The sequence below is a fragment of the Misgurnus anguillicaudatus genome, chromosome 1, assembly GCF_027580225.2.
Source record: "Misgurnus anguillicaudatus chromosome 1, ASM2758022v2, whole genome shotgun sequence".
NCBI classification, from domain to species: domain Eukaryota; kingdom Metazoa; phylum Chordata; class Actinopteri; order Cypriniformes; family Cobitidae; genus Misgurnus; species Misgurnus anguillicaudatus.
Genome location: NC_073337.2, coordinates 4,990,469 through 5,016,133, shown reverse-complemented (window position 1 = coordinate 5,016,133; position 25,665 = coordinate 4,990,469). Strand labels below are relative to the sequence as shown.

The 25,665-nt window shown below is 37.4% G+C and overlaps 7 protein-coding genes across 18 annotated transcripts in view; 5 read left to right on the top strand and 2 right to left on the bottom strand.

Annotated features, from left to right (window-relative positions):
• Window positions 1-300: 300 nt before the first annotated feature.
• Window positions 301-7,345, bottom strand: foxm1 (forkhead box M1). Of its 5 annotated transcripts, none has more exons than XM_055191445.2 (9): window positions 7,187-7,345; window positions 6,034-6,514; window positions 5,814-5,953; window positions 5,528-5,710; window positions 5,307-5,435; window positions 5,107-5,166; window positions 4,773-4,818; window positions 2,358-2,542; window positions 301-2,126 (listed from the first exon to the last, which is right to left on the bottom strand). In XM_055191445.2, exons 2-9 carry the CDS (start codon window positions 6,470-6,472, stop codon window positions 1,347-1,349), a joined length of 1,962 nt encoding a protein of 653 aa, XP_055047420.2. In that variant the 5' UTR covers window positions 6,473-6,514; window positions 7,187-7,345; the 3' UTR covers window positions 301-1,346. The 5 variants fall into 5 exon arrangements, with proteins under 5 accessions (XP_055047420.2, XP_055047423.2, XP_055047422.2 ...); XM_055191448.2 differs by having other exon boundaries at window positions 6,034-6,510; XM_055191447.2 differs by lacking the exon at window positions 7,187-7,345 and adding an exon at window positions 6,745-6,870 and having other exon boundaries at window positions 6,034-6,510.
• Window positions 6,831-9,534, top strand: rhno1 (RAD9-HUS1-RAD1 interacting nuclear orphan 1). 3 transcript variants are annotated; one of them, XM_055191458.2, is made up of 3 exons: window positions 6,831-6,935; window positions 8,449-8,644; window positions 8,725-9,534. In XM_055191458.2, exons 2-3 carry the CDS (start codon window positions 8,465-8,467, stop codon window positions 9,445-9,447), a joined length of 903 nt encoding a protein of 300 aa, XP_055047433.2. In that variant the 5' UTR covers window positions 6,831-6,935; window positions 8,449-8,464; the 3' UTR covers window positions 9,448-9,534. The 3 variants fall into 3 exon arrangements, with proteins under 3 accessions (XP_055047433.2, XP_055047434.2, XP_055047432.2); XM_055191459.2 differs by lacking the exon at window positions 6,831-6,935 and adding an exon at window positions 8,049-8,210 and having other exon boundaries at window positions 8,737-9,534; XM_055191457.2 differs by lacking the exon at window positions 6,831-6,935 and adding an exon at window positions 8,049-8,210.
• A 580-nt stretch (window positions 9,535-10,114) lies between these two features.
• pex26 (peroxisomal biogenesis factor 26) lies at window positions 10,115-12,477 on the top strand. The gene is made up of 5 exons (XM_055191456.2): window positions 10,115-10,509; window positions 11,245-11,391; window positions 11,476-11,789; window positions 11,892-12,038; window positions 12,158-12,477. The coding sequence occupies exons 1-5, from the start codon at window positions 10,307-10,309 to the stop codon at window positions 12,259-12,261; spliced, it is 915 nt and encodes a 304-aa protein (XP_055047431.2). The 5' UTR covers window positions 10,115-10,306; the 3' UTR covers window positions 12,262-12,477.
• A 331-nt stretch (window positions 12,478-12,808) lies between these two features.
• usp18 (ubiquitin specific peptidase 18) lies at window positions 12,809-15,857 on the top strand. The gene is made up of 10 exons (XM_073854979.1): window positions 12,809-13,084; window positions 13,212-13,305; window positions 13,541-13,677; window positions 13,787-13,866; window positions 14,139-14,273; window positions 14,443-14,538; window positions 14,754-14,903; window positions 15,009-15,131; window positions 15,224-15,258; window positions 15,417-15,857. Exons 1-10 carry the CDS (start codon window positions 13,012-13,014, stop codon window positions 15,472-15,474), a joined length of 981 nt encoding a protein of 326 aa, XP_073711080.1. The 5' UTR covers window positions 12,809-13,011; the 3' UTR covers window positions 15,475-15,857.
• A 358-nt stretch (window positions 15,858-16,215) lies between these two features.
• On the top strand, window positions 16,216-17,412 carry lyrm5a (LYR motif containing 5a). Of its 5 annotated transcripts, none has more exons than XM_055191463.2 (3): window positions 16,216-16,313; window positions 16,550-16,615; window positions 16,793-17,412. In XM_055191463.2, the coding sequence occupies exons 2-3, from the start codon at window positions 16,571-16,573 to the stop codon at window positions 17,003-17,005; spliced, it is 258 nt and encodes an 85-aa protein (XP_055047438.1). In that variant the 5' UTR covers window positions 16,216-16,313; window positions 16,550-16,570; the 3' UTR covers window positions 17,006-17,412. The 5 variants fall into 5 exon arrangements, with proteins under 5 accessions (XP_055047438.1, XP_055047439.1, XP_055047440.1 ...); XM_055191464.2 differs by having other exon boundaries at window positions 16,228-16,309; XM_055191465.2 differs by having other exon boundaries at window positions 16,231-16,313; window positions 16,556-16,615.
• slc5a8 (solute carrier family 5 member 8) lies at window positions 16,687-23,001 on the bottom strand. 2 transcript variants are annotated; one of them, XM_055191454.2, is made up of 15 exons: window positions 22,460-23,001; window positions 22,299-22,364; window positions 22,169-22,220; window positions 21,789-21,856; window positions 20,219-20,373; window positions 20,003-20,143; window positions 18,819-18,948; window positions 18,580-18,668; window positions 18,347-18,456; window positions 18,209-18,276; window positions 18,045-18,131; window positions 17,747-17,952; window positions 17,562-17,665; window positions 17,409-17,497; window positions 16,687-17,321 (listed from the first exon to the last, which is right to left on the bottom strand). In XM_055191454.2, exons 1-15 carry the CDS (start codon window positions 22,808-22,810, stop codon window positions 17,211-17,213), a joined length of 1,827 nt encoding a protein of 608 aa, XP_055047429.2. In that variant the 5' UTR covers window positions 22,811-23,001; the 3' UTR covers window positions 16,687-17,210. The 2 variants fall into 2 exon arrangements, with proteins under 2 accessions (XP_055047429.2, XP_055047428.2); XM_055191453.2 differs by having other exon boundaries at window positions 22,169-22,364.
• Window positions 23,002-23,950: 949 nt separating this feature from the next.
• utp20 (UTP20 small subunit processome component) overlaps window positions 23,951-25,665 on the top strand; it is a 34,119-nt gene continuing 32,404 nt past the window's right edge. Inside the window, exons 1-5 of the mRNA XM_055191443.2 lie at window positions 23,951-24,138; window positions 24,372-24,452; window positions 24,561-24,627; window positions 24,731-24,863; window positions 25,155-25,343. Of these exons, the coding sequence (XP_055047418.2) occupies window positions 24,088-24,138; window positions 24,372-24,452; window positions 24,561-24,627; window positions 24,731-24,863; window positions 25,155-25,343 (521 nt within the window). The 5' untranslated portion in view covers window positions 23,951-24,087. The remainder of the gene's footprint in view (window positions 24,139-24,371; window positions 24,453-24,560; window positions 24,628-24,730; window positions 24,864-25,154; window positions 25,344-25,665) is intronic.

Sequence of the window (25,665 nt, the reverse complement as noted above, 5' to 3'; positions counted from 1 at the left end):
CGAAAACATGTTCTGGACGTGTCCGGCGGACCTGGCACGAATGGGCACCCTACTTTATACCCAAATGTCAAAAAAGTTACTCAAATCAATGAACAGCACTAATAAAGCCCATTAATTAAAAAAAGTTGGTTTAGGATTTAGTTACTCTTTAAAGATATATCAGTGCAGGTTGTTTTCAGTTTGGACAGCTCTTATATTTATTTTAGTCTAGGACTAGTCTAACCCCTGTCCAGGAAAATGCCCCATATTGTTCATTTATGAGTATAATTTTTTCATAATTCACAAAGAAATGCACATGTGTTTTTATGAAGTATCTTTTTATTCATAAGTAGGATGTAAAATAGCAAAAGAAACCAAGTTGTATGCTTTGTTGGATATGATCATAAGCCTCTAGAGATTCTGGACAGAGCCATTCTAACAGTACAATCCAATGCCAAGATAACAATGGTCACATTTCAATACAATTTTTAAACAAATGACAGAATATGTCACACATTATGTTTTTTGAATGTCAAGGTCTATGAATGTGAAAGTTGGTGAACAAAGATCTTACACCTGTCAGCTGTGTTATGTGTATGCCTTATTGCTTTTTATATATCATCTGAACTCTACACACGTTAACCTTCTAATCTCTCGATGCATAGAAATGCAGTCACAATAAAAGCTTTAGAATAAACCACATATCTTGGTCATATCCAAAAATGTCTTTTTGTTCCTGATGCCAAAACTTCACGAACACAGAAAATCAGCAGCAAGGAGTCACTATTCCGACATGCTTGCAAATATGACAACAGTATGTGATGTAATAAATGGCTTGATACAGTTTAGATTTACCCTAAAACAGTAAAAAGTGCAACAAACACATGACCATTTGTGATTTACTAAAAACCCCTAATCGTAAGAGGACAAACAAGGTTTTGCATACAGATTATTTTCTTACCTTTAGTCATTTTTACTGTTAGCCTAGGGCACTCAAAATCATTTCTTAACAAAGTAAACACTAAAATTATTGCAGGGTAGTGTAAATCATTAATACTAGTTATTTTGTATGTCCACTTTACTTACATATCTTATAATATTCTCTCTCTCTCTCTCTCACACATATATTTATATATTACTTGTGCAAATTAGATTTAGAAGTACATTCGTCAACAACATTTTCAAATAAAGGCCTACACACCTGAAACAGCACACACAATAAAAGGCAGTGAAATTACACTTTTGAAATGAAGAAAACACTTATAAAATAGAAGAAAATATTTACAACCAGATCAAGAGTAAGTAACGAGGCAGTGAAGATAGCGCGAGCAGCTCGGATAAAGATCTGGAATGCTACAGAATTCCAGTTACTTAAGCTCTGGGATTATTTGAGACCAACTAATATTGGCCATCCCGAGATCATCTTCCTCAAGCCCGGAGAAGCTGATGTCCACCAGGATTTTACTTAGGCTGTCGTTCAAGGTGTCCAAGACGAACCCCTCGGTGAGCGAGCGGTTGGCGGCGCCGACTTGCAGTTCCCTTGAGCATGCAGGGGTGGAGCGTCTCGGTGAGGGCCGGGCACAGGTGAGCAACTCTCGAGGAGAACTAAAAAGGGGTAACTCTTTAAAAGGCGTGCTGTTGAAACTGAACGGCGTGTGTTCGTGTCGTTGCGGGGTGAGTTGTGGCCCGCTGGGTGTACGGATGGGGCTGAAGTCCAACATGCCTCCTTTCCCAACAGGGGTGATCTTCCAGGGCTCCAGAGCTGCGGGTGGCTTGCTGGGGGTAGATGAGGACGGGTGGCTGCTCTTGATGGGGGTTTTAAAAGTGTACTCTCTATATGGGCTGCTAGGTTCGAGTTTAGCATCGGGCTGAGAATCCGGGTCCTCGCGGGTGTCCTGGAAAGCGGATGCGTCGGAGACCACGCCCGAGTCGAATAGAGTGCTGTCGGGGAAAAGCAGGACGGGTTCCTCGTTGGTTGGCAAGACCAGCCGCTGTTTGCGACGAGAGCTGCTTTTCTCTCGCTGCCTGGTTTTTGGGGTCGGAGCTCTGGACGGCACAGGACTTATTGACACACAAATGGACTCTTGCTTCAGGGTTTGAGAAACAGGAGTACACAGCATCACAGATGTCAAGTCGTTCTGCGAGACCTTTCACAACACAAAGAATTAGACAATCCTGCTCAGGACAGCTTGCTCCAAGAAAACCAGATCAAGCATCAGCTTGGGAGATTCATAAATGGTTCATACCTACATTTTTTTTAAGTATTAAAGTTACAGTGGTCTGATTTTCTCAAAGTGCATCCCAGAGATGCTCAAACACAGTAATGTTACCGAATTCTAGTTAGATAATTTGAGACCAGCAAATACATGGGTTTTTACCTTAGGGGCAATCCGGACCCTCTTACACCCCCCACTGGAGCTGGGAGTTGAGGAGCTTTGAGGGTGTAGATGGGTGGATAGAGACATAGGGCTGGTGGAGGGCAGGAGGAGTGATGGAGTCAGAGGAAGTTGGATGGGAACCAGATATGAGTCGGTCCGAGGCAGCAGAGGCTTTATCTTTCTCTCTGAACATGAATAGAGATAAATCACCACCAAAAACATGACCACTTTACATCAAATGTTTGTCTTTTCTGCAGAAATGTTGTGAAGTAAATTCTTCAGATGCCTTAAAGTTAAGGCAGTTAACATTTTTAATTAAAGGCGCGCTGCGTAACTAAACTCTCTTTATGGAAATCGTGCCACTATACTGCAATGTTTGCATCGCGTCCGGGCAGTAATCTCAGTCATGCAAGACTACTTGAATGGGGCAAGAAATCTCTAAAATTACATGGGAAAATTCAACTACATATTTGCAACAAACAATCAAACCTGACATGAACTATACCATAATTGCACTATGAAAATAGCGTTTTCCAGGTCGCATCAGCTACTTCACACACACACACACACACACGTTGGCAAGCATCTCTCACGACTCTGTAAAAACCCCTCTCTCCCTGAGAACTGTCAGTCTTTATCAATTAATGATTGGTTTATTTAATTTGCCTTAACCTATGTTAAGACTTGCCTTAACCCAGTGTTTTGTAACATTTCTTATAGGGGCAGTTTCTTGGACAAGGCTTATCCTATTCCCAGACTAAAAGATATATCTTAAAGGGAAGCTCCACTTTTTTTTGAAAATATGCTAATTTTTTAGCTCCCCTAGAGTTAAACATTTGATTTTTACCGTTTTGGAATCTATTCAGCTGATGTTAGCATAATCCATAGAATTTGATTAGACCATTAGCATCGTGTTCAAAAATAACCAAAGAGTTTGAATATTTTTCCTATTAAAAACTTGACTCTTCTGTAGTTACATCGTGTACTAAGTCCGTGTACAAAAATTAAAAGTTGTGATTTTCTAGGCAGATATGGCTAGGAACTATACTCTCATTCTGGTGTAATAATCAAGGACTTTGCTGCTGCAACATGGCTGCAGGAGGCGCAATGATATTACGCAGCGCCTGAAATAGTCTCCTGGAAACTTTGAATAGCTGGAGACTATTTTAGATGTACACAATGCAACTACAAAAGAGTCAAGTTTTAAATAGGAAAAATATCAAAACTCTTTTTTTATTTTTAGCACGATGCTAATGGTCTAATCAGATTCAATGGATTGTGCTAAGCTATGCTAAAAGTTGTAATGCCAGACCCAGAGATCAGCTGAATGGATTCCAAAACAAGCCTGGGTTTCCCCATGCTGCCTTGCAAACAAATTTATTCACGCTGCAAGTCTAGCATGGAAACTATGGACCTTTTTTGCCCCTGAAATAGGGAACCAATCAAGAACAGGGAGGGAGCAGCAAGACGATGACGACGTGTCGACGTCTATGCAACACACCGAAGCCGTTTTGTTATTTGTTATAACACGGCAACAGATGCGAAGTTACTTTTCAATGCAGCCTTAGACAGTGTTCTAAGTAGTTTTGAACGCAAGTTTATTTAAAATAAGAGCAACTTTTGGCATTAAACAATTTCATATCCAAAAAGAATGTTTGGATATGGCAAGACATGATAACCAGTGAGTTTTATAGGACCAACCTGCTAGACATCGTCGTCGATAAAGTACAATTAACTTATATATAGTAAGTGGTATCTATTAATATCATATTGTCATTATGCCTGTACTGTGGTTGCCATTAAATTGTGTTGCTTTTCAATACAATACACAGCTACCGGTTTAGTTGCATAGCTTTCAGCTGTGTGCACACGAACCGATAAAAGTCATTTACGTTTGAATTGATGTCGCTTTACATACGCCATCTGGTATAATTGAAATGATTGGCTATGAGCTACGTACAGATGCATTTGATAGACATTTGTAGCACCCAATAAACGGCTCTGGGCATCCGTAAACCACGCCTCAAATATGAGAAAATGAGCATATGGTTCCCAAACCACGTCTCATTTTCTTCGAGACTGGTCTGGTGTTAGCCAGGCTATTCCAAAATGGTAAAAATCAAATGTTTATCTCTAGGGGAGCTGGAAAATAAGCATAACTTCAAAAAAGTGAAGTGTCCCTTTAAAACATATAACAGTGGCATTGTTTTGTTTCAAGATGCACGCCAGTAATGTGTTTTGTAAGGTATGTTTGTAAAAACTAATATAACTAATGCCTGGTCATGGATTAATCTAAAACCTGCTCAGGAAACTGCCCCATAGTCTATATTTTTTTTTACTTTGTGTAGCATTATAATTGTAAAAGACGAATCTCTTTATTTAATACGTAAATTTCTTTTTTTTTCAAACACTCACCTGTGCCCATCACTTTCTTCGGCTCTGATGAAAGTCTCTTCTGTTGCTATGGAGACAACAAAGCTTAGTTTAGTTTAAAATAAACTATGACATTCAATTTATAACCATGGTCTTAGGGCTGACTGTCTGTGATGAAACTGGACACGCAGAAGATAAAACAACAACAACAACAAAACAAGCAGTTGTCTCATGCTAAAGATGCTTCCTTCCTGTTGTCTGAACTTGTCCGAAATAAAATAACTGATTCCTGTGGAATAGAGACTCATCCCTGGCTTGCTCCCTCTCTGAAAGATGTGTGAAAGCGAATGAGTTGGAATAGGAAAAGAGGTCTTACTTGTTGGAAAACAACTTGTGTGGTCTGAGGGCAATTGGGGGCCATGGGGTCAACCAAAGGCTGTGAGGTGAGCCGGGAAATGAGAGAGATTTGAAGGATTTCAGACAGTCACAAGGATTAAACTTTTTGGGAAAAGCCCAGCTTGTGAAAAACAATTTTGTATTTATTTTGTTTAGGGAGGTGTAAAGGCAGATACAAACCTTGTAGACCTGATCCAAAGTGAGACATCGATTTACTTCCGGTCGAATTGTCCAATAGGAGATTTTGCCATCAGGAGACGTCTCACGGGTAAACATGTCATGCAATGAAAGATTGTGACGTATGGAGTTCTAAGGAAGGAAAGATATGATAGGAAAAAACATACATTAGTGGTTCCTGTAAAAAAAAAATGTATTATTTGTCTTATTATCGCTATCGCTACCTTCCAACCAGGTTTTGCAACATTTCTGAAGTACGGGAAATGGTCTTCAATCCAGTTGTAAATTTCCTTCAAAGTCATCTGTCTGTTATTCTTACTGTTAATAGCGAACTGAATCATAGCCATGTAGGAATACGGTGGTCTCTCAGACAGAGGGTCCTTCACCGCTTCTTGATCTTTTGTTGGCTGCTAAGTGAGAAAACATTTATAAAATGGTGAAATAGCCACAAAATGTGTTGAAATATTTACTTTCAGACAAACCAATCCAGAGTGAATTTATGTTGTGCACCTGTTGAGAGCCGCTTAGATTTTCTTTGCTAAGGCATTTCTTATCTGGTTCTGATCCGAGCCCATCTGTGCTCATATTTCCCAGCCACTGGATGTTGGTCAGACTATCATCAAGCTGAAGGCACTCCGTCTCTTTTTTCACTAATTTCATGAGAAAGAAAAATATGTATAACTTGAGACTACATACCGTAAATTCACAAACTTGCCTTTTAAACACTTACAATTTAAGGAGGTCTTAGCATCCATGCTCCCATCTGTTGGCACGTCTCCCTGATGTCCAGTTGGTGTCACGCCACAATTTTCAGGAACGGCTTGCACGGAAACGTGTCCCAGAGTTTTAGTCTCCTCAAAACCGGTGCTACCACTTAGCAGGATAAACTTGTTACGCCCCTGTGGTCCACACTCCTTCCCTTTGGCTGTCAGGGCACTTATGACACTCTGCAGATCGGCTTCCTTCGGTATGACCACCACCTGTGTGTCCGGCATGGTGGGGTGATCCATGATGCGAATGCCATCGGGGACGCAGCGGGCTGTGGAGGGGGTTGGGGTGAGCTTAGGCTTTGGCCCATCTGTCTCATCACATCCTCTATCAGATTCACTTTTCTGAAATGGCAGTTTCCTCCTCTTTAAGATGATGGGTCTCCTTGGGCTCTCCCTCATTGTTTGCTCTGATCACAGCAAATGGCTCTGCCTGATGACTGTCTAACAAAAACATAGGTTAGTTACTATATCACTCGGTGTAAAATCACATTTTAACTCATATAACAATATATTTGTGTAAAGCCTTCAATTCAATTCAATGAACTGCTACGTAAGAAGACGGCACGCATCCAAATTTCGCCGCAAAACATACTGATAAGATATAAAAATCAATGCGAACATATTAAACAAAAATATTACATAGAAATCTCAAATATATTTACTGATCGTACCCAAATCTTATAGAAAGACGATCGGTTCACCTAAAAACGACGTTTTTGGTTAACGACTTTTGATTGACGGTTTTAATTCCAGAACTTACGTAAGTTACACCGTTACAAACTGATTACATTCGATTATTTGATCTGTTTTGTTATGAACATGGTAAGTTAGATCCATTGGCTAAAGACATCGTACAGTGCAGGTATGAAATCTCATCTAAAAAAAAAGTATTAGGTTAATTTTTGCGAGATTAATGATCTTGTAACGATCATTCATAGAACGCTAAACTGCATTAAATAAAACAATAATATTAAACATTATATGATTAAAATATCACCGATCTTTCATTATTATCTGACATGCGGCCTAGCGACTAATCTGCCCAGCTAACATACCGTACATTTGATCATTGTTTAAAAAGTTAGATGTAAAATAGCATAGATCAGATCCAACCTTCATATCATGTCAGCCGTGCAGACGCTGCTATAGGTTAAATCTGGCAGTTTTGGAGTATAACGGTGTAATTTCATGGGCAAAAATGAAAAACAAGTCCCTTGACTTTTGTATCCATTCATAGAGATTTTGAATTTTGGCGCAGTGCTGCAGCGCGCAGTCACGTGATCACATTGTGACCAATGGCGGAAGCCCGTGGGCGGGGTCATGGAGCGGCAAGCGTCGCTGTTTCCTGTAGTACCATACATTTACTTCCGCTAGGGTGCGCTCGTCGGCTCATCAAGACGAAAACTCCTACGAACTGTCCAATATCGGAACGTCTCAATGAAGTAATAAGTACACAAAAGTGTAATCTGTAAAAAGCTATTCAAGCTAAGAATTATTATCTAGCTGTAAATGGAAAAAAAACTCTGCAGCGATCTCTTTAAAATGATCGTTAATATTGCCCCATTCAGCAATCACAAATAAAGGTGTTTGGTCCGCTCCGCTCAGCGCTTAGAAAAGTAACAAGAACCACGTGACAACGTTGTCTCTGTGTAGCTTTGTTTATTGTCTTCACTATTTTCTGTTACACGACAATGTAGTTTAAAATAAACTGCTAATAGTTATATTATAAGAACGTATTTTTGTATCTATTCTACCTAACCATTAAAACAATAGGCTTGTTCGACTTCATGCGGCGCCGCAAGAACCGACAGCCGGATGACGTCAAAGTACCGCGAGAAGGATTCAAGGAATCATATTTCGTCTCGCTCTCGCGATACTTTGACGTCATCCGGATATCGATTCTTGCGGCGCCGCATGAAGTCGATCAAAGCCTAATGCCGGGGCCACCTAAAAGTCCGCCCAATTTTTTGTTTGCGCGTGCTATTCTAGTCTCTTTGGTTTTTGTATGAAGGAGGTGGAGAGTATGAATGGAGGGGAACTTTCTCATGCACCATCTTAACAGAAAGTGTTTTTTAGTATTTTTGTCAGTTAAAATAGTCTAAAAAGTAGGCGAATGGGTTGAGATACAAAGCTATGCGTGAGTATTTCCAAGGCTCTCATTTCATGTCTGGAATTGTAAATACACGGAAAGCGGAACTTATGCGCGCGCGACTTCAGAATGAACTTTGTGTTTCAAACATTGGTTTAGATAATGTATGGCTTTTTTAAGGCCCAACGATCAGTGTTTGTCTTATGTCTGAATGAAATATTGCAATGCATTCTCAAAATTAAAACAATAACGTTACTGATTTATTATGATGGATCTTGTCTTTCAGTTTACCATGTCCTCTAATGCCCCGTGCTTCACGTAAAAAGAGATTGTTGACCCCAAACAAATCTCAGTTGTTTTTTAAAGAAGCACCTATTAATGGACCAAAGCATGACTGTGGACCACAGCTTCGGAGTGCTATTTACCCCAGGACATTTATATCAGATAAACAACAGAGAGGTGGTGCACCATGTATCTCTTGGGTGAGTGGCATCCTAAACAATATTTTTGTGTTATTATTGTTTTTGAGCTAAGGTATGATAATGAAACAATCTCATTGTAGGTGTCTCCACAGTTTAGTTCACATGATATCAAAGCGGTCAGTCGAGGAAATGGGAAAAACCTGTCGACTACGAGAAATAAATCCAACACAGTGTCAGGTTTGTCTTCGCATCACGACAGAAGGAGGGCTGTCAGTAAATACGCTCCCTTGTCTTTCGAGACAAACAGAGAAGTTTCACAGCACCTGCGAACGAACCGTCGCACAAAAACATCCACTGATGTAGCCGAAGAAGTGAGGTGTTCAAGAGGCCGGAATTATAGGCCGGTTACTCTTTGCAATCTTGATAAAGGAACTGTAGAAACCCCTAAACGGACACGTCTCCGGAAAGAGGTGAAAAGAAGTACGGCTGCGTCTGTGGTTGGATCACGTACAGAGGTTACCATCCACCCACCTGTTCATAAAAATGGGAAAAGGACATTTGAGGCTTTTGGAAGCCAAACACCTAACACATCTTCAGCTCTTGCACCCCCAGAGGTAGAGACGCCAGAAATGCCACATTGTTTCAGTGCATCTTTACCCAGTGGGATTCATCTCCTCTTTCCCCCAAATCAAGCAAAGACTCCTCCACATACTCCGAACACAAACGTCCTGGTGAAGGATACGCCAGAGAAAGACTATGGGCTGAGAGTAACATGGAGACGGAGAAAGGGGTTGATGAAATTACTGATAGACAGTGGAAAGCTCCTCTTAAGAGATGCAGAAGTTGCAAATGAGTGGCTTTAGAACTGGAATTAATGGATAATGTTATAATTTATGATTTGCTTCATAGTCATTTTTGTTCAGTACTTTCAGATAAACGGAGATAAATTAGTTGTTGTGTGTCTTGTGTTTATTTAGGAAACTGATCATTTTGGAACAAAATGTGAGATGTATGTGATCACTTCAGAGCTAAAATAAAAAAGTATAATTTTGTAGTCATATTTTAAGCTTTATTTAATGGAAACATTTTTGCCCTTATATGATGCTGGAAATTATGCAATTAAATGTGTAACGTACAGTACAGGCCAAAAGTTTGGACACACTTGACTAACATGTTAACTATGATCTTAAAAATAATTTAAGCTGAAGGTGTATGGTTAAATGCTTAAATGGTTCAATAATGGTTCAACAATTTCTAGGCAAAGGATGGCTGCACTTCAAATAATAAAATATAACAGCGTTTTGGTTTATTTTGGATGCTTTTAGTCACCAACATAATTTCCAAAGTTGCATTTGTCTTATGCCATAGGTTTGATGAGTCTATTATTAATATGTTATATGTATAATGTATAAATAAAGAATGAGTGAATGTGTCCAACTTTTTGCCTGTACTGTATATACAAATCTGCAACTAAACCAGGCGACTTTTAACTTGTCAAATATCAACTTTGAAGGACTTTTAACTTGGCGGGTATTTTCCCAGGCGTCCTTTGCAGAAACGCAGCAGCGAAACATTAAGCATGTATTTGTTTACTCAGTTAATGTGATCCGCATGTTGTGTTAAATTATTTTACAACATCAAAGTTAAGTTTAAATTGTTGAAAATATTTGCTTATTTTGATTTTCAGTTTTAAATGCACTTATAATTAAAAAATAACCGATTATGAGGAGCAGTTCGTCCGTGTCTCTGGCTGGCGGCCGCTGTTCGGGCTCGTTTCGGCAGATCAGTTCACCTACATGTCCATTAACCGTTATGCTGGACACTGCCACTGAATATTTAATGGTGAAGAAAGACTTTCAAGCTGCCCTGGATACGTGTGAGAAATGTCTAGAGAGTCTGGCTTCTGCAGAGCAAGAAGAGAGTTGGTGGGTTATGACTAGACTCCATGATAAGTCTTGTTTGACAGAAACTAGTATTTAGTTTTGACAGAAGCAAAACCAACCAGTAAATTATGACTAGTTATTATAATGCATTTTGTATACCAAAGCAAACACGCTAAAAACAATGAGTTATAGCATGTGAGTGATTATGTAATTGCAGGTACACTTGGTGTGCAAGTCATTATTTTATCAGCTTTGATTTATCAAATGGTTATATTTTTAATTATTTATTTGGTACTGATTATCATGGATGACAAGATGTTACAGGCCATAACAATGTCATATTTTCAGTAAAAAGTGTCTTATATTGTTGGAAATCTTAATTTCCTGTTGTCCAAATTAGTGTTAAGTCAAAATCTGTTGAGTTTGGACAACAGGAAGTCATGATTTGTAGCTGTAAGACACGTTTTTAGAGAAACTATTATATTGTTATGACCAATATTTAAAAATATAACATTTTTAAGAAAGCAGAAAAATGACTGGAAACCAAATGTATCTGCCATTATATATCACCCATGTATACTAGATCAAATAGACATTTGTGCTTTTATATTTCTCTCCCATCCTTTTCAAAAGGGGTTTCTAATAGTAATATATACATTATTTTCACTTTCAGACATTTTTTATTTATGATCAAAAGCAGGATATATACAGTATAATAAGTTTATCATTTATTGTTACAACTTGAAATGAAACACTTAATACTAACTGTTCTCACAGCCTCAAGCATGGAGAACTGAAAGCTGCTTTGACTATAGTTGGGATTCAAGCGATGGCTGAGCTCAATCAGTGGCGTGGAGTTCTGTCATGGGTTTTACAGCAATATGGAAAAACGGATCAAATTCCTGCCAAGATTATCCAAATGTGGTAGGAGAGTTTTTTTTTAAACTGCTTATTAACCTCACAAATACTGTATAACTTTACATCAAGCAGAGAAATTGTCTTTCACAGCATTCTGCTCCATGTAAAAGTGGGTGAATTGGCAGTGATAAAGGATGCAGTTGATGATTGGCTGCGCTGCTCCACTAACATGAGCCAATCAGGGTTTAGCACAGTGTCTGAGCTCTATCTCATTCACATACTGATACCGATGGGTCACACGACTGAAGCCCTGGAGCTGCTGGAGAGTGATGTGGGCCGGGTCGCGTTCACTGAGGAACAGAGGCAAGCTGCCCGTAGTTTGGTGGACTTTCAAAATGAGAAAAATGCAGCGTTGTCTAACCCAAACCCTGTAACTGTGACGACAGAGACTACTGCTTCACAAGGTTTCTCTTTTATTCATTTACTCGAATTAAAAGGACCACAAAGTTATATTTTTCATATTCTGATTGATGCAATGAACGTGCATGTGTTTGTTTGATTGACAGATAAGTCGAGCCAGAGGCTGAATTCCATAATAAAGTTGTTGCACAGAGGTCTTTCAATAGCCAGTGTGAGGATTCGATCCATCTCTCTACGAAGAGTTTTCTTGACTTTAATGTTGCTGTATCTGCTTCTTATTCGTATGGATCCGGGTAAGAGGTTTGGAGACAGCGGTCTGCCTTCACTTTATGCAGTGTCCTCAATAATTAGTTTGATTATAAGGTTTAATAAGTATAATGTAATTATTTTAATAATATTTCCCTCCTCTTAGCTTTGCCCTCAGCATTCCCATGGCTGCTTCACTTGCATAGACTTCTTCAACAGGCGTGGAATACCATGTTTGGACCCTACTACAAAGCCCATACCCGGAGTTAAATTCTTACTTTGTCAAGGAATAACTGTGAAGCCGAGGCAGGGTACAGATAAAAATACTCTATGGGAAAGACAAGGACTGGCTCATGGTGCAGTTCCTTTTTATATGTAAATTTACTGATAACCTAAATAAAATTGTTAACAATACAATGTACATAAGATGAATATTGCAAGCAAATCAAATGTAATTTAATATAATAAAGTGTAAATGTCACTGTTGTTTTTGTGTTTGGGAGTTTATGTGGACTTCACATCATCACAGGATGTGAGTTTGAACTGTACATTTATGTCATGTAACGATTTTTAAAAGCTTTGATAAGTTATAAACAAATATATGTAAAGCATGTCAGCTAAGCAGAACATGAAAAAAAATGAAATGACTATTAATTAACTCTTCTACTATTTTGTAACTTTTCAAAAATAAGCGTTATGTAAAATTTATCACGGTTATAAATGGAAGATGTTATAATGTTTCCTTGTCAAAGGGTTGGGTTCAAACAATATAAACGCGTGATATCGTCAGAAACCAATGCGTAAATTGAAAGTGAAAGTAAAGATAACAGTTTCGTTTCATGTCCGTTGATGGTTACAAACATAACAAGAGTTACACCTTGAGAAGAGTAATGATACAGACCTTTCCTATGTTGATACCAGTCGGTTTCTGCTGTTTGTTGTTATCTGATGCGCGAGGCTAAATCTGACGTTGTCTCTATAGAAACAGCCTAACAGATTTTAGTTCATACATGTCTGTGAATGGGATTATCTTGGATCAAAATGGCTTTCTATAGTTTTCGCTATCAAGTTCTTTCTTTTCATCCACCTTATGGTGAGTTAACAGAGATAAAGTGGCAGAAGATTTAAATAATAAATATTTTGTATACATGTTTAGATACAATATGTATATCACTAAATAATGTTGCAACTGATGAAATGATCTGTATGTTTTCGTCAAGTGAGAGGACTTATCAACTACAGGCTGTCCTGCTGCATTAATGCTTTGCTTCAGTCTTTCAATGTCACCACAGAACTGGTGGAGTTACTTAACAAGTAAAACTTTATTATTTATCTCTCTTTAGTAGATTCAGAGTAACCCAACATCTGTTGGTCCACAATGGCTGTAAAACTACAAACTACAGATGTTTTTGTGTAGATCCTTGCCTTTAACAGAGCAAATATGATTGGTTTGATTCTTAGGGAACAAACACAGAAGTAGGCTTATCAATCATGACACTATCATACTAAATAATTAAATAAGACAGTCCAAATGCCTTGTTTTTTTAAGATGGCATCCATCAGATGAGGTTGAGCAGACTAATGTACCCGGGCAGCTGAAGAGAGCTCTGTATGCCATAAGAGATCCATCGAATCCATCTCCACATAAAGATTTCCTGAACTGTCTTCATGATCACTCCATAAGCCGTAAGTAGTCTGTTAACTCTTTGATTTGTTAAAGCATTAACAAATACATCTGAATTTATGAACAAATGAAAGTGCAGTCTCCTTCTTAGTGTTTTTAATTCTTCTGTAGGATTGGATGTACATGATGCAGACGAAATATTTCACACTATTCTCAATCTTACCCAGAAACAGATGGCGGACAAAGACATGGTGGGTTTTTATTAGAGTTGAATCATCATGCCAACAGTTGCATTTTTCCATATTGTACCTCATTATAACTATGGGTTGAAGCCAGCATTATTTTAAGAGTGCACTGTACGTTCAATTACTTTTTACAAGAGTTGTTATAGCAGTGTGACATCATCAAAACATTGTTCATTTTGTTTAACTTTGATTCCACAGAAATATCACTTTTTAGTAGTTTGAAAGTAGGTCCAAAACTGTTTTTGTCTCTCTATATATAATTATTTGTATTGGGCCAGGCTCAGGAAATCCGGAAGCTTTTTGAAATAAAGGTGGAGACCCGGGTGATGTGTAAAGCATGCACATACATTCAAAAAGTGCCCAACTCTTTGTTCAGCCTCCCCTTGGCGATCCGAAAAGGGGAAAACGACTTGGTAAATATGTCAAACATTCAGGAATCATGTTACAGGGAATGCCACAACTGTTTCCTGTCAATATCATATATCATATATATTTGCTTTATTATTAAGTCAATGATAGTGTAATTGGCACGTATATCATAGAGATTAACTTGAAAAAAATGTCACTCTTTATGTTATACAGAAGAGCTGCATTCATTCTTTTAGCCAGGAGCAAACCCTGAAGGATGATGATGAATGTTACTGTGACAGATGCTCAGAGAAGCAGCCCTCCACTCATGTGTGTGCTTATATCATGTTATGCCTATATCAAAATAATTTTTTTACTTTTGTAAAGGTAACTAAATAACATAAAGTATTGTTATGATGTAGTAATGTAAAAATTCAAACAGATTTTAGCCAAGACTTCATATAAAGCATGCATACTAGAATTTTACTGTGTCATCTTTTCTATGATTTTACTGTTTTTTAATTTTTTTATTTATTTCTTTTCAGCAACTAAGACTTGTCTCACTGCCTGGAGTGCTGTGTGTCCACCTCAAACGATTCAGAATTTATGATGGATTCACCAGAAAACTCGAGAACAAAGTAACATTCCCTGACACACTTCAGGAGGACATTTTTGATGCAGGACTTTTGGAAAATGTACATTTAATCGTTACTGAACAAGTTTTAGTTCATAGTCATATTATCATAACTCTGCAATATTTATGTATGACCTTGTTTTAAATGGTATTGGTTTTTCCTCAGGCTGAGTATTACAGTCTTTACGCAGTCATAGTTCATATAGGATCTGCCTTATGTGGTCATTATACTGCTTACATCCGGCCCAATCAGGACTGGTACTATGCTGATGACAGCGATGTTCGAAAAGTAAGACATAATCATTAACTTATTTACTTGCTTTTTATGTGCATTTCATGGATAAATAATGTAGCATTTATTATTTTATTAATTCTTCCCAGGTCTCCTGGTCTGATGTCCAGTGCACATATCAAGGGTACATTAAACAACAATAATGCATTTAATTGATTTTAGTTAAATACTTATTGCATCTAGCCTTTAAGGCTATGGATTGATACTCTTTAAATATATATTACGTTTTTGTTCCAGGAGGTCTTCCAAATTTTGATTATAATGTTGTACTTTTTTTTTCAGATACAAGACGGCCTACTTGCTTTTGTACAGAAAAATGAGCCGGAGTGCATCTGAATAACTGATAGGAACCCAATAAGGACTTTTATTCATACATCTCTAAAGAAATATGAAAGATATAATTAAACATATAAAATATTTAAATAATAAGACAAAAATCTATTTATAGATATATTTTTTGTATAGAATGTGGTGTTAATAAGAAAATAATATATGTATTTGGTTTATGGGTTATACTCTGTGTGTGTGTATATGTATATTATAATTTAATAATTGATTGTTGAATAATATTAGAGCATTGCATACTTTACAATATATTTTAATATAAAGAATGCAATGTTTGGAAAAGATTTTGCTTTATTTCTGTATATTGTATTCATGCATTACTTTAAATCTTCTCTCAACAGTAAATATATTTTCTATCAATCATAAAATGTTTTGTCTTCATTTGTCCACAAGGTAGCAGCAAGTACGTCCAAAAACACTAAAGTTGAAAAAAAATTAACTCTTGTGTGGAAACACATTTCATACAATTTCTGATACACACGTAGGGGAGATTTTCCGGACAGGGCTCCTAGCCCCAGACTAAAATGCATGTTTGAGCTGTCTTAATTTAAAACACCTTGCATGGAATTTTATTTTGTATGCGATTTTTTTGGTAAGATTTGTTTGTACAAATAATATAATATTAAATTAAAATTAAATAATATAACCAATGCCTAGTCCTCGATTAATCTAAACCCTGTCAGCGAACCCGCTTCGTAAAGTCTTAGCATGGGACTTTAATTTTGAAAAGCCATCATGCCACCTGACCTTTATTTTGAAAATCCACCATGCTATGGCGTTTCCTCCGCACGTCCTAAAGTAAACAAACCCCACTGATATGAACTTGACTTGTAGGTGAGAAATGACATTGATATTGAATTAACGCACATTTGTATTGCAGAAAGCTTTACAACGCATGTAAAACTTACAGTTTATATGTATTAACTTGACTGTTATTAATTTATGATGCGTGTAAGTTAATGCAATGTCTGTGTGTATGTTTCTCTGTGTGTTTTGTTATTATAGTGCATAGGGGCATTACAGTAAATTGTGGTATATTACATTGTATTGATCTTTTTGGTTTGTCTCAGGATCAGGAGAAATACCTTATAATGGCTAATCCACTGAGAGGAGAGGTGACCAGATTGTATAAAAATGTAAGGATCACCTGACAGTTTCACACGGTTGCCTTCTCATATTTCTTACTATTTTAATGATTGCACATTGGTAATAATGTAAACGTTTATTAGATAAATCAATGCATGACAGTAAACTTAAAGCAACCAAGAAAAAAGATTATAGATAATGTAAATTTCGTTTACTTTCTTTAAAAGCTTCTGTATCTTGGCCGGGACTATCCAAAAGGAACTACATACTTTAGGGAGCGTCTAAAAGCAGCTTTCATGAAGAACAAAGATGTCACGGATCCTGAGAAAATTAAAAAGCTGATTGATCGTGGAGATTTTGTGATTAAAGAACTTGAGGCCATGTATTACCTGAGGAAATACAGAACATTGAAGAAACGCTATTATGAACCAGAGCACTAAAATCTGTTGAAACTATCTGTGCCAAACTATAAATGGATGCAGAATCAAAAGCAAATGTCTTTTATATATTTGGATGCTTGTATGTTTATTTTTACTGCTGCTGTAGTAAGATTTCAGAAAGTTTCCCTATATGTGTGTGTGTATATGTATATATATATAATTAGAAAAAGAAAAGTTGTACAAACATTTCAGCTTTATAATATTTCTACGGCAAAGTCTGAGTAGATATCTCCACATCACAGAAAGCATGATTTGTTTTTCCAAGCGATATTTCTAACTCTCGTGCAAGATCAAGCTTTCCCGCTGTACCTAAAACCTGTAAGTGCAAATAATAGAAAATGCTCATAGTTATAAAAATAGTATAAGTGTGTACATGTATATATGCATTAAAGTCCGTATTTACCTTTTCTTTGAGTGTCCTGTAGGCTTTATAACAGGTGAGATCCTCTTTTGATAGTGTAAGCCCAGGCTGCACTTTTAGCTGTCTTCCTCCTTGAATACAAAGTATGGCATCAGTTATTCAGAACAATGGATGTAGTGTGCATCTGTGCCATACCTGAGAATATGCTGACGATAAAACCCACGATGATGACGGCCAAAGTACCCATCGGACAGAAGTACAGGTATGAGAGAGAGTACAGGTTATCAGCCAACCAGGGTCTGTTAAGAAAATCGATGCGTGGTTTTACTTATTAACCTATTGTACATAATGAACGATATTTTCGATATAATTTCATCCACCTGTCTAGATTATCCTCTTTTAGTATAGTGTAATCTGTTGTTTTCTCTATAGGGCCAGTAGTCCAGTTTAAGCCGTTTGTAAGGTTACAGCCATGTGTTGAGAGATCCAATGGTCTGCTGTACTCCGGTAAAGGGTCGTAAATCTGTGCTCCAATGCACACCCATAGAGACAGAGCGAGCCCAGATACAAGCCCGGCCAATCCTCCCTTTGACAGCAATTAGACTTGTAACATGTCTGCCCAAAGTTCACCTTACCAAACACCCCAAATCTCATAAAAATCAATAGAACTGTGCTGACCTTTGTGTTAGCACAGGGAAACAGCACAGCCAGAGAAAAAAGGCCCAGGAGAGGACCGCCAATCACTCCTACTATACTAATAGCAGCCTGTTAAAGGACAAATCGGGTTAGGGTTTCACCTTTATTCTGTGTTTATTCGTGCACATCTGTGTTTTGTGTCACACCTGTAGCATCCCGCCCATCAACGATGCAAGACCAGCCATTGCAATGCACACGACTCCATAAAACAAGCCTGTGATAGAGATAATGGTCAGATTGGATAATTCAAATGGATTTGATTCATATTGCAAAGATTCACTCACTCATGGCCTTTGAAGCCCAAGAAACCTGTTTATCTGACAGACAGAGATACGGTTGCATCAAATCGGCAATAGTTACCGCAGCCAGAGCGTTTACACTGGAGGAGACCGTACTGTGGTAAAACAATGTAATATGTCATTAAAACAAAATGTTTTCAAAGCACTACTTGTATAGTAGGATGTCATAGGGTGACATGATGGTGTATCAGTGATGTTTTCCTATTAAGAGGACAAACCTCAAGGTGCCACTGTATGCTGATGCCACAAACAGTCCTGGCACACCAGGGTATTTCTTCAGGATATCTAACACCAGGTATGGCATTAGCTTATTGCATATTACAGAGAGATAACAGTAAGTGAATGTGTTAAACATTAATGTAGCACATGACTGTAATGCAAACAATTAACCGTATATTAAAAATGTATATAAACATAAAATCTACAATGACTTTTATCTATGGGCTATTGGCCATACCTGGTCTTGAGCGGACACCATATTTGCCGTCCATGGATCACAGTTTTTATAAACGGAGTATAAACACAAGCCACTAAATACCGCACATAGTGTAATAGCCACAAGTGACAGTAAGTTAATGTATAAAGCCCTGGATACACACAAAACACACACAGACAGAAAATTTAGATGTTACATGTTGAATTTCTTTCTATTCTGATGACTTAATTACACTTACCTAAAGGATTATTAGGAACACCATACTAATACTGTCTCTGACCCCCTTTCGCTGTCAGAACTGCCTTAATTCTACGTGGCAACAAGGTGCTGAAAGCATTCTTTAGAAATGTTGGCTCATATTAATAGGATAGCATCTTGCAGTTGATGGAGATTTGTGGAATGCACATCCAGGGCACGAAGCTCCCGTTCCACCACATCTCAAAGATGCTCTATTGGGTTGAGATCTGGTGACTGTGGGGGCCATTTTAGTACAGTAAACTCATTGTCATGTTCAAGAAACCAATTTTAAAATGATTCGAGCTTTGTGACATGGTGCATTATCCTGCTGGAAGTACCCATCAGAGGATGGGTACATGGTGGTCATAAGGGGATGGACATGGTCAGAAACAATGCTCAGGTAGGCCGTGGCATTTAAACGATGCCCAATTGGCACTAAGGGGCCTAAAGCTGGCCAAGAAAACATCACCCACATCATTACACCACCACCAGCAGCCTGCACAGTGGTAATAAGGCATGATAGATCCATGTTCTCATTCTGTTTACGCCAAATTTTGACTCTACCATCTGAATGTCTCAACAGAAATCGAGACTCATCAGACCAGGCAACACTTCTCCAGTCTTCAACTGTCCAATTTTGGTGAGCTCGTGCAAATTGTAGCCTCTTTTTCCTATTTGTAGTGGAGATGAGTGGTACCCGGTGGGGTCTTCTGCTGTTGTAGCCCATCCGCATCAAGGTTGTGTGTGTTGTGGCTTCACAAATGCTTTGCTGCATACCTCGGTTGTAACAAGTCAAAGTTGCTCTTCTATCAGCTTGAATCTGTCGGCCCATTCTCCTCTGACCTCTAGCATCAACAAGGCATTTTCTGCCATGTGATTGGTTGATTAGATAATTGCATTAATGAGAAATTGAACAGGTGTTTCTAATAATCCTTTAGGTAAGTGTACGTTTTTAGTGTGGTACTTACATCTGGGCATGAAACAGTGTCTTGCATGATATGTATCTCTGCACCTGAGCTTGGTTGATCCCATAGACGCTTGTCCAGAGGAACGTTCCTCCCACCGTGATGGTCCAGAACGTGTGTCTCCTCAGAGGGCTGGGATCAAAGCTGAGAAGGGCACAGCATTATTTGTCAGGTTTGATAATGCTTATTGTTGTACAGGTCAGTCATCCCATAACTCACTCCCATAGGTTAAGTCGGCCTCCGTGGGTGGAGTCATCGATAATAATGGAGATTCCGCCCTGCAGCTGCACTGATTGGATGATGACAGCCAAGAGTCCAGCCAATATGATGCCCACCTGGAATACATCGGTCCACACCACTGCTTTAAGACCACCCTGCCAGGATAGAGAGACAGTCAGTTATGACCTGCTATTTAGTAGATACATTTTGTCTTTATTTATTTTATTGATAGATCATCATATACTCATATCAACATTAATTTGACCAAGCCTTGGATTGTTTAGTATAGCATGACACTTGGTTTGATTTGTCTAATGCAAATAAATCCATTTGGCAATAAATTCAATCCCGTTGGGTTGTAATTCAACATATGCTGGGTTGTTTCAACCCAAAATGCTGGGTTATTTTTAGCCCATTGTTGGGTCAAATATAAACTTTTTTGGGGTTAATTTAACCCAGTGTTCCTCAAACTTTTTCTGCTATTCCCCACTTTGGAGGTAGGGAAGGATTCCAAGCCCCATCTGTCCCCAATCGCCCTGACAAAATGGTATCAAGTAGGCTTTAAGTTTAACTGTTGAAATTTGTTCACGTCATATTTTAAAACATGAGAGCATTAAACACTTTCAATAGAGAAATGTGCAAAACAAACAAACAAACACAAAAAAACGTGCTAATGTATGAAATAAGACTTTGTTCAAAATTAAATAATAATAATGCAATTGTGTTTGCATTTTGTCTCTGATAAAAGTCATCATACTTCTTTTCGGCTGGCTTTTTAAATGATTAGGTCTACTAACTGTCTTGGGTTTTCTCTTCTGGTACCGAATCTCCAGTTTTATTTTCATTGCGTGCTTATTTTAACCCAGCATTTGCATCAAAAATGGACAAAGACAACTTTTTGGTTAAATTAACCCAGAAAATATATTATATTTAACCCAACAATGGGTGAAACAACCCAGCATAGTTTAAAGGCATAGTTCACCCAAAAATGAAAATCCTGTCACCACTTTCTCATCCTCGTGTTGTTCTAATATTGTATAAATTTCTTTTTTTCTGATGAACACAAAAGAAGATGGTAAGCACATAGCTGATTGTAACCATTGACTTCCATAGTAGGAAAATAAATATTATGGAAGTATTGTGATAAATGATGGAGATATTTTGATAAATGATGGTTAGCACACAGTGGACGGTACCCATTAAATTCCTTCATATTTTTTTCCTACTATGGAACTCAATGGTGACAATCAGCTGTGTGCTAACCATCATCGTGTTCATCATCATCATCATCATCATCATCATCATCATCAACAAAAAAGAAAAGAAATTCATACAGGTTTAGAACAACATGAGGATGAGAAAATGATGACATAATTTTCATTTTTGGGTGAACTATCCCCCCAAATTGCAACCCAACGAGTTGGGCTTGATTCTTTTTGACCCAATGATAGGTTGAAAATAACCCAGTATTTTTAAGAGTATTATACATGTGCCTAACATTTTACTGTGCTGATAATTTAGTTCATAATAAATTTGTAAAAATGTATTGTTTGTGTTTTAGTGATCTTACTAATGTACAATAGAGGGTACAGACAACTCCAGTTGATATAACAGCACCCCAGAGATCCACACCTGTGACTGAGGAGTGGAGAAAGACAATGTGGATTATCAAGAACACTTACATGACACACTTAACATACACTTGACACTTGAAAAAATGTACAAAAGCTGTCAGTGGGATGGTACTCTTTAAAAGGTTCCTTCAGTATGTCCATTTAGGTATCAATATGTACCTTTGAGGTACTAATATGCGCTCTTTAGGTGCAAAGGTACTTCTTGAAAGGGTACAACCCAAGTGACAGCTTTGTACCTTTAATTTGAGAGTAAACAAGTTATGAAATGCCAGACAGATAAACTTTGTATGCATTGCATTTTGTGTGATTTGCATACCTTGATTTAAAGCCAAAGCCGGAGCATAAATGACCAGACCTGTGTAAAGTACCTGAGAGGAGATTATATTGAATTCACTGCAATGAATAACACTCACTATATGAATGATATTGAGATGAAACATACTTACTGTCTGTATTATAAACAAAACTGTTCCAAAGAGTCGAATTACTTTATTGAAACGCATCTCCAGGTACTGCCAATGTAGAAAATGTCAATATGGAAAATTGCATAAAGTTTAGTCCAGTAAAGTACAATTGGTATTTCAATTCAGTCGTATTGGTGTCTTACCTCATAGGTGCTGGTTATCCCCAGTCTATAAAATATCGGGAGAAAAATCTCAGAGCTAACAACCACCATCAGCACATAAGCAAAGCAGATGAGGATGAAGATGGCTCCATACTGATACACCTCCACCGGGGTGCCCAGCACTGTGATAGCTGACATGAAGCTGGCTGTCAGGGACAAAGCCACAGGTACTGCTGTCATACTCCGTCCACCCACCAGAAAATCTGCAGAGCTTCTCTGACCTCTTCCAGTGAAGGCGAAGTACAGCCCAATACCTGCAGAGATGACCAACATCAATGTAAAGACCACGTAGTCCCATGCACTGAATGATGGTGAGGATGGTGCACTTGTCATTCTGAATAGACCTATAGGATTTGTTGATTTTGGGTCTGAAAAATGCTTTGGAGACGCTCAAAAATTATCCATGAAAGCCGAATGCATAGTCATGTACTGCAGGTCACAGATAGATAGAAGACTGTCTATGCAGTGTGGTCAAAGACGATCTGGATGGGTACTTCACTGCTCTTCAAGATCATGGGTGGTTATTACTCTCTGAGTTACATACCTGCAAACCAGCCCACCCTGTCAAGGTATTTTGGACTGCAGCCATTTTTACAGTAATTACACAATGAATTTTACTAGCCTAACTGTTCAGTGTTGCATGTTTTATATCAATTCTAAAATACTAAAATATGCTAGGTACCTTAATTAATGAAAACATTAAAACATTTTTTTTAGCTTTTTATTCTATTTTTGATTTATGTCAATGTCAGTGTTTAGCACCATTTATGTGTAAGATAAGTAATAAAAACAAATTACAAATAGGGCTGGCCATAGATTAATCTAGATTAATAAAATAAAAGTATTTTTTGCATAATATATGAGTTTGTTCTGTGTGTAAATATTATGTATATTTAAACACACACATACATATATATATACATTTAAGAAATGTTTTATTTATATATCGTTTTTTAATTTATATATATATAAATGTATATACACATGTAAATGTTTCTTAAATACATACATGAATGTGTGTGTATTTATATATACATAATAATTACACACAGCACAAACTCATATGTTATGCAAAAAATACTTTTATTTTGTATGAGATTAATCTAGATTAATCTATGAGATTAATCTATGCCCAGCACTAATTACAAAGAAGTCTAAAAGACAACTGTACAATATAATTAATAAAATACAGTGCAGAGTTTTCTTGATCACTGGTTATATGCAAAGTTTTAGCTTAGACCTAAAAACAGAAAAATATGCAGATATAATAAAAATGGTTAACAAGAGTCTTAGCTGCTGAAAATACTTGGTCACCCCTACAATTATTTAGTATAAAAAACAAGAGTTGCTGTTTTGTTTTCCCAATAAGACATCTAAGAAATCGTATGGCTTAAACAAGACTTTATAATTACAAATGATACTTTTTTGAACTGAAAGATACTCAAGACTTTTATTTTGAAACGTAGTTAAAGTCAACTCGCTGCCCATACTGCGTCATTCAATATGGCGGCCTCCTAACACGGCATGTGTATCAACAACTTTCCAGTCATTGATTACAAATTCTGTTAGTTTATGAATTGTGCGTTTTATCTGTGTGATAATACAGCAAGATGAAGCTCAAAACAAAGCCCTCTTCCCATAAATCAGAAAATACTTACCGAGTAAGTTTTATTTAAAAGTAAAAAAAACCTGCACGCGCTGGAGCCTGGTCATGCTGTTCTCTTACGAAATCTTAGTGTTATGCTATGATATTGCGTTGAAACCGGTACTTTGTGTCACATGGAAATGTCATAGAAAAAATAATTTGAAATGTGCGAATATATTTATAACATATAAGTGTCATTATATTTGTTATAATGTCTGCAGTAAGCTCAAAATCTCAATTTTGTTTCAGTACCTGACGTTTTCTGAGAGACTCGCAAATGTAAACATAAATGTTATCCATCGCATTGATCGGACTGGAAGTTATGGAGAGGTATGTTGCTTTCAGATCAGTGTTTCTGTTGATGTTGTACAATAAATTACTTATTAACAATTCTAATATGATTCTTTAAATGCATTTGTTATATTTATGCGTGTTCAGGAGGTAGAAACATACTTCTTTGAGAGCCTGACAAAATGGAGAGACCTGAATTTGACCGAGCACTTCAGTAAGTGATATTGCTTTATGTTGGTGTGAAATGTCTGGTGTTTACATCAGCATTAATGGCCATTATATATGCAAGAGCACTAATCCAGCGGTTTGTTTTACAGCAACATTTGCTCGAGAGGTGTCAAGCAAGTGTCAGTCCTTCAACATGCTGGTGTTTCACCAAAATGCCATTGTGGAGAGTCTGAAGACCCACCTGTCTGTGAAGAACAGCATGGCTTACCAACCTCTATTGGAGTAAGAGCGGGTTTAATAAAAACATGCATGTATCAGAGTATGCAGAAGTCTATATGGTGTTCCTGTAGCTCAGCTGGTAGGGTAGTGCATAAGGTTGCGATTCCTAGAAAACATTAATAATGATAAAAATAAGTATATAACTTAAATGCACTGTAAGTCACTTTGGATATAAGCATTATAGTGTATATGGATCTGTTTGAAATCAGCAATAGAGATAATTTATTTTAAAAAATAAGTTGGTTGCAAAACTGTTATTATTGTGAAGATTGACCAAGTTTCTTTCTCTTTCAGTCTTGTAGTGCAGCTCGCCCGAGACCTCCAAAATGACTTTTATGTCCACTTCTCTGATTTCTTCATCATCATCACGTCTTTGCTAGACAAACAGGACACCGAAGTGCTGGAATCGGCCTTCACCTGCTTGTCGTACCTTTACAAATATCTGTGGAGGATGATGGTAAAAGATATGGACAAGATTTACAGGTGAGAAAAAAGGTTTACGTGAACAAATATACTTTTCATAGAACTTTTCAATTTAAATTGAAGATTAATACAAATATATCAGTAAACATTGCATTGTAATAGTTATTTTTATTAAAGAGAAAAAAATAAGTGACGGCACAATTGAGTTTCAATTTCAACACACCACCATAATCAGTGTTTGAATTTCATCAGCTCGTTTGCATTTTAAAGGACACACCCAAAAACTGCACATTTTTGCTCACACCTACAAAGTGGAAATTTTAACATGTAATAATAAATGATCTATATGATATTTTGAGCTTAAACTTCACATATGTACTCT